This window comes from Chelon labrosus, assembly GCF_963514085.1.
Source record: "Chelon labrosus genome assembly, chromosome: 23".
NCBI classification, from domain to species: Eukaryota; Metazoa; Chordata; class Actinopteri; order Mugiliformes; family Mugilidae; genus Chelon; species Chelon labrosus.
In genome coordinates this window covers 5,678,188-5,688,759 of record NC_140356.1, presented here as the reverse complement: position 1 = coordinate 5,688,759, position 10,572 = coordinate 5,678,188, and the positions used below count along the sequence as shown (strand labels likewise).

General features: G+C 44.7%; 1 protein-coding gene across 2 annotated transcripts; it reads left to right on the top strand.

Moving 5' to 3' along the window:
• The first annotated feature begins 173 nt into the window (after positions 1-173).
• On the top strand, positions 174-10,559 carry elk3 (ETS transcription factor ELK3). 2 transcript variants are annotated; one of them, XM_084573682.1, is made up of 6 exons: positions 174-320; positions 503-743; positions 4,169-4,404; positions 4,483-5,199; positions 6,541-6,663; positions 8,538-10,559. In XM_084573682.1, the coding sequence occupies exons 3-6, from the start codon at positions 4,198-4,200 to the stop codon at positions 8,631-8,633; spliced, it is 1,143 nt and encodes a 380-aa protein (XP_084429808.1). In that variant the 5' UTR covers positions 174-320; positions 503-743; positions 4,169-4,197; the 3' UTR covers positions 8,634-10,559. The 2 variants fall into 2 exon arrangements, with proteins under 2 accessions (XP_084429808.1, XP_084429807.1); XM_084573681.1 differs by having other exon boundaries at positions 174-743.
• Positions 10,560-10,572: the final 13 nt, after the last annotated feature.

Genomic DNA, 10,572 nt, shown 5'->3' with positions numbered 1-10,572 from the left:
CAAAGCAGCAATTTGGAGATTTAAACTAAGCAGGAGGCAAACGTGTTGACTGTGCATGCAAAAAGGTTGGCCAACATTTGTGTCATGTGTGTGTGTGTGTGGGTGGGTGTGTGTGTGTCGGGACAGGAACCCCTCCCGGTGAGCAGGAAGACAGTGACGTCAGTTGTCAGTTGGGTAAGTGCTGAGTGAAGAGGGTAGACAGAATTACAGTATTTGTCAATTTGTCATTGTGTGTGTGCCTTGTGAGGGAGAGAGAGAGAGAGAGAAATAGAGAGAGAAGAGGAACAAGAACGCGTCTGCCGGTCGGTTCCTGAGTTCAGGTGTGTGTGCGCGCGCAGGGAAAGTGTGTATATAAGTGCATTTACGTGTGTGTGCGAGCGTGCATGCTGCGCGCCGCTTGGCCCCGCTGCCTGTGTGCGTACACGCGACGGGGCAGTTTAGAGGAGGGGTGTGTTTATGGGAAATAGAGATTTTGTGTGTGTGTGTGTGTGTGTTTACACAGACGGGAATACTGCGCCAGAGGAAGTGCGCCCGTTCTCCGTCTGCGCGTCCCGACTTCCTGCTCTGAGGCAGGAGAGAGAAAAAGCTGCGGATCCGCTTTCAGACAGCGGGGCAGCAGCAGCGGCGGCGGCAGCAGCAGCATGGAGCCCCAAGACAGCGCACACTCACCGCTTTAAGACGCAAACGCGAGCATCAAGACGCACAGCCAGACAGACAGAGGAGTAGCGGCCGTCCACAGCTGGGTAGGTGCCATGTTTCCCTCAAGTTACAACTTTCTGAAGTTATGTGTGCGCGCACTTGTGCGCAGTGGAATAATTGCATTAGGTCTTTATTTATTTGCATAGATCCTACAGCGGTCAGACTCTAACTGTCCACTTGAAAACCAAATAAAAACCGCGCGTAAACTTTTTTAAGCCTGTGCGTAAAATGCGTTGAAGTTGTGCGTAAAAGGTGTCAAAGCGTCCCCTTTAAAACAAACCCTGAAACAAGAAACACTCAACTATCAGAGGATACATTTTAAAAAACGGGGCGAAAAAGAAGTCAGTGTAGGTGCTGCTATGGAGAAATCCGCCGTGGCTCCTTTAAAAATCGAGTAGTAGACTTTCTGGTTTGTCTGGACCTCGCAGACTAATTGCCATGCGCTTCCGGATTGAAGCTGGCAGCAGACAACATCTTGAAAATGAGTCACTGGTGCAAAACAAAGAACCGTTTGAGTTCCAGCAGAACCCCCCCACTCCCTCTCCACACATACGCACAGACATACTTCCAAAAATAAGAAATCACCAGCCCAGATAAATGGATGGAGAGTCAAGTGTGGCTTTTGGTTTGGTTTGTTTCTGCTGGACTGAAGAGTACACAGAAGAGGCAGAGTGGATATCTGATCGATTTACGTGTGGAGAGGGGGGAATCTTTTTGTGCTGATCACTAATGTATGTAACTCACTCAAAAACAGAGATCCTGTAGTCAGTCAAAGAAGTTTTGACACAGCTGAAACTCCATAAATCATCATTTCCTGCTGATTTGTTTCTCTCCAGACTTGTTATAAGGGAAATGTCAAAGGGCGAACATAGATCAAACCGAGTCTGACATCCTGCAGTAGATGTATCCCCCATATGCTGCCCATGTGGACCAGTGTGTGCGTGTTAACAAGACAACGTCTACATGTGTTAAGTGTTAACAATAACAGATCTTGACATAAATAAAGATGCACATGTGTGTATGTGTGCGTAGCCAGCGTTTTCCAGCGACAGGAAGTCCCGGGGAAGGAAGGCCTTATTCGCCGGGAATGACGTCCCCGAAACTGAATGACAGGAAGCCCTCATTTAGACAGGCAGACAGACATCGGCACAGTTCTTCCATCACTTCACACACACATGCAGGAAGTAGGAAGCGAGAACAGGGTCGGCTGTGTGTATTCTTGATGACGGGTCATTGTTTGCACTGCATGCACTTTCCCCCTTTTTTCCTGGTTGATTTCCTGTGTAGCAAGACACAAAGAGAAATCTACCTACTGTATTTTTAGACTGAGTTAGTGGTCGATTATTCTGCCATCATTATTCTGAATCATATGTTATTACGAACGGAGACAAAGTAACTATTGCTTCTTGCAGTGGTGTTGGAAATGTTCCCTCTCTCTAATGCTCCTTCATCCCAGAGCGAAAAATCATGGAGATTTCTGATGCAGCTGCAGAGTCTCTTCTGTCATAATGTCTTGGTAATTAAATCTGCTTATAATCAGTTATTTATTGTGTTTCTTCTTCAATACTGGCAGTGTGCTGCCGTGGCGCCCTGGAAACAAACCGATTTGATAGACAGAAACAGACACTGGCAGACAGTCAGTGGCTTCCAGGTAAACACGTCGGTTAGACGCATGCTTGTCTTGGCACGAGGTCACTGACCACATCCTGCTTTATCGCCATGGAAACATCTGAAAACCATCCAACCAACCAACGTCTGGACCCCTCTTTTATCACTCTATCTCGCGTGCACAATGTGAGACAGTATTCAGAAATGCAAAACTGTTTGAAGGATTTACTACACCGAGCTTAAAAAAAAATTCTCAGTCGAACGAGTGAGTCAGTTTTGATGTTGCCATGTTTTTTATCGCATCTCAAAACTCTCTGGAAGCCCGGTCAGATAGCGTATCTCTTTTCGGAAATGATCACGCGATGATGCATCCGTCCCACCGCAACATGAAACCCTTCCTATGTCTGTTCACTGTTCGCGTGAGGAAGTAGCGAAAACACAAACCACTACATGCAGACAGGCGGCATGTGTGCAAGTGAAAGTATAAGAAAGAAAGAAAAAAACTCATTTAAATGCCACAGTAGCTATCTGATAACTCAATCCAATTCTGAGAGCAACCATTAAAACAGATTTTATTTAGTCAAAACCTTTTGACATGCTAATTTTTAGGTTACAGTATGCCACCAGCCATACCATATGTCAGTTCATGTCTGTTGTCATTTAGAGGAACGGTTAATTGTTTATGTTCTAAAATTTTAAAAGCTTGAGACCAGTCCTTCGGTGAGTGAAGTCAAGATGAACGGAAGGCCAGCGCTGTTATGCTTGAGTTTGAATCAGAGGAAGGATCATTTCTGTTGACGTTAACAGTCCCCTTCCTCCCCTCCTCCCAGCTGCTCCCCTTTTTCCTTCCTTTTTTTATGTCCTCTGTGTGACGCCTGTGTCCCTTTACAGTCTGTGACGAATTATTTAAATATAAGACTACATAATCACTTAATCAATGCTTTTACTTTGTAATGATTTGTTTCCCAGAGCTGAAGATCTTAGTTCGACTAGTTGAGGATGCTTACTGAATCACAACATAAAACCTAAATATGCAACTTAAACTGCACTAATCTGTATTTTTATAATAACTCAGACTCATCAAAATACATGTAATGTGGAGTCACTCATATTCGAAAACGCACAGAAACTTATCATCCAACTATTCCGTTGAGCAAAGCATTTTAGCGTCTTTTAGCTTATTATTTTATCTCTCTTATCCTTTTTCTTTTACTTCCTGCTCCTCTGTTGTTTTAGTTGAGTCTGTCCGCCCTCATCAAAGCAGTTTACAGAAGCTGATTTCCACAGAAAAAACTGTCAAACACGCTGTACGCTTCTCAGAAATTTACGGACACCAAAGGAAGAGTAAATATTTGACTTGCATTCTAATGTTGTTCCGTGACTGCTTGGAGTTTGCAGACGTATTTAGCCACAACAGTGTCATAGGATAGTTACAAGCCATTGTAGCGTTTATATTATGTACAGTTTTAACACTTTTTCCCATATGGAGCGGTGCCTTCTTCCTGATTTGTGACATAAACCGACCCTGTAGATTTCCCTGCAGGAGAATGCAAGCCATTACAGAATGAGGGCAATAATCAGAACCAAGTATGCAAACTTTGGACTTACATGCTTGGTGGTTCGGACTTGACAAGTTTGACCAAACAGTCATTCTGGAATTGGAACAGCAGCGCAGTTGATGATGAGCACAAACCGTATTCTGGGATACCTGGCTGCCTTGAGGTCACACAAGTTATCTCCCAATGCATCCTTGATAAAATATACAGGGCAAGAACACCTTTGGCTAGTACTTATACCCTAAACTTCTTCTCAGTGGTGCTGTAATGACTTCCTGATCACAAGTTCTGATCCTCCTCTGCAGATTGCCTGTGTTTCTGGTGTCTACCCGTCATGGAGAGCTCCATCACACTGTGGCAGTTCCTGCTGCAGCTGCTTCTCGACCAGAGCCACAAACATCTCATCTGCTGGACATCCAACGACGGCGAGTTCAAACTGCTTAAGTCGGAGGAAGTGGCCAAGCTGTGGGGGCTGCGCAAGAACAAGACCAACATGAACTATGACAAGCTGAGCAGGGCGCTGCGCTACTACTACGACAAAGTAGGTCACTTGTGTACGTTCAAACTGCACAGCGGCCTGAGCGGTTTTAATGATGACCATGTCTCGTTTCTCCTGCAGAACATCATCAAGAAAGTGATCGGCCAAAAGTTCGTCTACAAGTTTGTGTCGTTCCCTGAGATTCTGAAGATGGACCCCGCTTTGGTGGAGTCTGGTCGGGTTAGTGAGGAAATCGGGGGGGTGGCATCAGAGCCGGAGGCTGAAGATGAGGACGGGGTCGAGAGAAGCCAGTACCTCCACTCTGGCCTGTACTCCTCCTTCTCCATCAACTCCCTGCGTCACTCATTAGAACATCACCGACCCATCAAAACGGAGCCCAGGTCAGATCACCACGACGACAGCTCCTCTGTCATCCGGTTCGTAGCCAACCGCCAGTCCTCCCTGCCCGCCACCCCACCCCCATCCTCCACCGAGAGCTCCCACTCCTCCAGGCTATCTCCCCAGCTGGCCGGCTCTTCCTCCTGCTCCTCGTCCCCGCCGCAGAGCCCCGCCCACACGCTGTTGAGGGGGCGTGGCCAGAGCACAGAAACTGATGAGTCAGAGCCCAACGCTCAGCCTCTAAACCTGTCGTCCGGTCAGAGGGAGAGGCTGCTGAGCGCGACCACGCCGGAGAGGAGGGGGCTGGCCAACAGCAAGCCTCTGAAGGGCCGAAAACCAAAAGGCTTGGAAATCGCCGCCTCCTCGTTCCTCCTGACAGGAAGCGACCTCGTCTCCATTGCCCTCAACAGCCCGGCACTGCCCTCCGGCTCAATGACCCCTGCCTTCCTCACTGCACAGGTACGACATGACACTTCACACGCAAGCATTAACAACACCGTACGCACACACACACAAGCGCTTTTACAAAGGAGGTAGGTGAGGAATGAGAAGAAGCATTTACAAGTAGAGGAGGAATATTTTGGATGTTAAAAGTCAGACAGGGAGGAGACGGAAAGAGGTGAGCGGAAAGAAAAGAGGAGGAGGAGGAGGAGGGAGGAGGAGGTTCATAAGTGAAGCCATATGGCCCTGAAGCTCCTGATTCACTGGCAACAACACACTGACCAAACCAGGACAGTCTGACTACATCCAGGCATTCAGCTGACGCTCTCATCCAGACTGAGTAATCACACGCTGCTGCTGCTGCGTGTACATCACTGATGGAAAATAAAAGTGTAGGCTAAACCCATCTCTCGTTGCTCAACATGTTTGTGAGGACACTGATTGATGTCAGTAGCTACTGCTCTTTAGTAACCACAGGAGCCTTTTCAAGACGTTGTCCCCCTTTCCTACTTGGATCACAGCCCTAACGCAAGCCCCTGCAACTTTCACCGACTGAAAGAGTTTCGACGGTCCAGTCCAGTCCGGAAGCTTGTCGAGCTTGTGAGTTTGAGACGGCTGGTAAAAGGAGCCATCAAATCACAGAACTGATCCTGAGAAAGTAGGTAGCTTAGAGGAAGTGGTCATTAACTTGTGCAAAACAAGTCCTTCTGCAAAGACATCTGTGGTACAGAAATGTCTTGATAGATGGAAATGATATGGCAATGAGACAACTTCCTGCTGAGAAAAACAAATTTTCCAGGGTATTTTATGCTTCGATTAGACACTCAATAGTGGAGGGATGATTGGAAATAAGGGGGACAAGATTTGACAACTGACAAAGTGACTTAAACCCCATACTACACTTGCACACAGCTTTTAAAGATCTCCTTTCATTTTAGAAGAATTAAGCACACAGTAATAATTTGCAGTCTAGTCTTGTTAAAATAAAACAGGATCTTCATTTAAAAAAGTCTGTGCTTGTACTTAGATTAAAGTGGACGCATCATGTCCTCTCTGCCTTCTGCACCTTTAAGCTCCTTGCAGTCGTAGAAAAGAAAACCACTTTGGTCTTAGTTAAATATGAGCGACAGAAGAAAGGCGAGACAGAAAATAGATGTCATGAATTCTGCATGAGCGCAGCTTCCTGACCTGCATGGAGACAGTCAGACTTGGCCTTGAGCGCCGGGTGAAACTGAACGACATGACAGCCTCACCGCTGACTGTGAACAGCTCTCTGGACGTATTGCCAGAGCAAACAAAACCATCTCCGCCTTGGTGTATGTATCCCCTGACATTTCATTTGGGGTTTTGTCTGTGTAGACTCCGTCTGGTCTGCTGCTCGCTCGCAGCCCTCTGCTCTCCAATATCCATTTCTGGCCCAGCCTGAGTCCGGTGGGACCTTTGAGCCCCGCCCAACTGCAGAGCCACGCCCCCCTCTTCCAGGTAATTCATTTATTCACGTTATAGTGCATGTGAGGGCTTTTAATGACTGCTGCCATTCTCTAAAGCCCTATTACCCTAAACCCCAGATACACCCAGGGTTTTTTCTTTTACAGCTATGATTGCAAATGCAAGAAAACTTTTTTAATATATAGATAATTATGTAAAATTTGATCTAAACTCTAATTGTGGTGTGTAAATATGGCAAACAGACTTGGTTATGATGGATAAAACACTCTATGTCTGTGACAGCTTGCAGCTAATGCCTCTCTCATAACTGCGGGCTCTTTATGGTCCTGCAGATTTACCTCTGAAGTTGTTTTCATGCAGCCGTCTCTCCGTGTGAGACGTCTGCGCATGTGTATGTGATTCACCGTGTGCCAAGGTTTCAAAATAAGCTACAGATGTTTCCGTTCTGCCGTGGACGAGAAAAGGGGGCAACTTCCTGTTGGCTAGGGTGGAAGGGGGAGAGGGTTGGTTGGTCAGGAGCCTCCCCTCACTCCAGCCCCCCAACCCCTCTCTCTCGCGACGACTCTCCAGCACAAACACACACGCGCAGTGTCCAAATAAACTGTTGACCGTTTTAATTCAACAGGACTTGGCCCCCTTAGAGTTGGTTTGCTACCATATTTTAAAACCTCACAGTCTAATAAAAGCGGAGGCGCTTTCTCCAGAACACTGGCCAGCTGTGGAGAACAGAGAGATCAGTGGATGTAACGTAACTGGCAGGCAGTTCATGCATTTAATTTTCCTTAATTACTGCAAGAATGAGTAAGCAAGGTTAGAACAGCTCTCTTTAGCTCCCTTTTCACTCTCAGTAGAGCTGCTTCTATCTCCTTTCAGGGTCCAACACTTTGAATGTCCACAGTTTTGATTTCGGATGTGGAGTGTAACTTGTTACATTAAAGTGTGCGTTACATTAGTGCTATGTCAATAATGCTAGCTCTAGTGTTTAACATAAAAACAGACCATACAGTTTATGCGAATAACATACAATTAATCATAATATGTCCTTTTAAAGCACCTGTTTTTTGGAACATTTCTTGCTTTAGAGACCCCTACTGGTGGTACCAAAAACTGCACCAATTTTCACCACTTTTCCTCATAACACCTAACCTGGAGTGGTTACATCTTATCAGAATTTGACAAAAGGCCATTTGGATTTCATCAAATGAAAAAAATTCTCAGCACGCAGTTGAATATTCCTACAACCATTCAGAGGGACCAATTATGTGATTATATTGCTTTACAAACACCTGTCAATCTCCTACAATAAATACAACAGTGGAATCTAAACACAGTGACTCTTCATTGTGCTCAAACCTCACCCAAGCCATTTGATCGGCCCGGGCATAATGAAGTCTAAATGAAACTTCTAACCACCACTAAAACTTTGTGGGTAGGGGAAACTTCGGGTTAGCTTCCAGGCTAACAAACATGTACGTCATGACGATGCCCTCCAGATTCCAGGTTCTCTTTACCCACTACTGAACCAAAAGCTGATGTTATACTGGATTTCAGACAATGAAAGATTCTTCACAGAAGACTTTACATGATACATAAAAACATAAATGTTTCATATTAACTCCATCACTTAGGCTGAGTGCTAAGATACTATATGAATCAGATGACAGTTTATATGAGCTATTAATCTATATTCAAATTATTCATTTCTGGCTTTATAAAGTGTCAGATGTCTGAGTTTGGGTAAGGAGAAATGACCCAAATATAACTGCTGATTTTGAACATTTTATGTAAAAATGTTAGTTTTGTGTGCTTGAACGATGGATCTGATGGCATTCAGTGCCACAAATATCGCGATATATAAGATTAAGAAAAGTAGTTTTCCACCTCTCATTGTATCTGTCCTCCTGCAGTTCCCCACTCTGCTGAACGGATCCTTTCACGTGCCTTTACCCAGCGTGGACGCTCCCTCTCCTCTGCTGCTCTCCCCCAGCTCCCACAAGTCCTGATGCCTTCCTGAGCTCCTCAAGCGAACCCGGGCCAAAAGCTGTGACCAGACCAGCACCTATCAGGATCAATCTGAAAATCATTAAACTCTAATGATGAACCACACGGGGCTCCACTGAGTCCAGTCAGACTTTGATCTGAGACCTGAGGAGAAGCTTTCATCTCTGAGAAGAGTATTAGCATTAGACATTTCTTTGATTGTTTATGGTGTTTGATTTTTTATTTTTTCCTGGATAAAAACCTCAGAATTCCTGGAGGTCAGACTCGACCGCGCTTCTCATCTCTTTATATAACCCATCTCATTCCTGTGTCTCCAGTTCAGTGATACAGGCTTTTTTTTTTTTTTTTTTTTTTTATGAATGCTGTTGTCATTTTTAATCTCAGTATCCACACCTCTGGTTCAAGCAAAGGAGATCTGAGGATATCCTTGTCAGAACTGAAGGGATTACGACCTCACTGAGCCAAAAAGCTGTACAAGTGTAATCTAGTACGGTAGAACAATAGATCCAAATTCAGCTTCTTGAAGTAAATACATGTTTGTGCCATCATACAATTAACTTAGGCATAAAAATTTGCTTTCTTGCCAAGGGTTAGTGGTACATGAGAAAACTGTTAGCACTCCCATGAATGTGCAATACAATGAAGCGACAGCCAGGAGACGGTAAGCTGATGTTAGCATAAAGAAACTGGAAAAGAAGTTAGTCAGGCAACAACATGCTCTCTAATGAACACATTACCTGCATGTAAAGGTTTAAAATAGATGATCTCCACCAAAGGTTACGTGGCTAATTCAGACTCAGTGCTCCAGGTGAGTCACTGCCCCTAGCCACGTAGTAATTTGACACACAATTTGTATAAATATTGTAATTTTTACATTTTGTACTTGTATGGATGAAACATTTAATTCATATTTTATTAGTACACTATAGAGGTGCAGATTTGTCTACCGTCGGAGAGAACCAAGCTAGCAGTTGTGACCTAGCTTAGCATAAATCGTCATGCTAAGCTAGCTCTAGCTTCATATCCAGTGCACAGAAATGGAAGTGTCTGACCTAAATTTCAGCAAGAAAGCAAAAAGTGTTAAGAGTGCCCCAAAATCTCAAAGAATTTACCAGAGGTGATTGGTGGTGACGGTGATGAGCTCATGGTTATGAGACGGAAAACGTGTCGCGCAAAATGTTACAAGTGCTATAATTGCCCTGAGCCGTGAACAAATTCCACCTAATGGTGCTCAGATAATGTGTGTGACTATACCGTTGTCCTGCCCATCAAACCATTTGATTGGATCAGGCAGCTCTTTGCTGGAGCATAATCATTTACAAACAGAGTGACTCCAGACCAACTTTCCACCACAAATAATTTGTAGCCAAGAAACGTGGTCTGGCTTCTACTTGTACTTTCGAGGCAGTGAATACCACAAGAAGGTTAATTCGGGCTGTTTTCGTGAAGTACGATCCCAATTGAACGCACCAATAGAAAGTTAAGGATAATTTTACGGATTTTCCTCTTGTGCTAATCCTTCCTTTTGACTGACCAAATTTCCAAATGCGCACAACTTTGGACGTTTACGGTCTCAGGATTATTGTTACATTTTTGTTTAAATCAATGAAGATTTGTCTATATCTGCATTCTGTGAGCCGGACATGTGAGCACTTGAGATGAAACCTTCACTGACTCCTAGCAGAGCACCTGCTAGCCAGAGCTCGAAAACTATGTGGAAGTCTCTTTCATGTATTTTTTTAAATGCACTGTACTTTTAAGCCTTGTACCAGCTGTGCCTTCTAATGTAAGATTTATGTAAATGTGTTAAGCTTTAATAGACATTCCAGGTCAAAGTTGCACAAAAGGTTTCTTTTCTGTAAAATTACTCCTGGTTATTTTTTATAGAAACGTGAATGCAAGCGTGCTCACAGTGATTTGCTTTCCCCCCCCCCCCCCAAG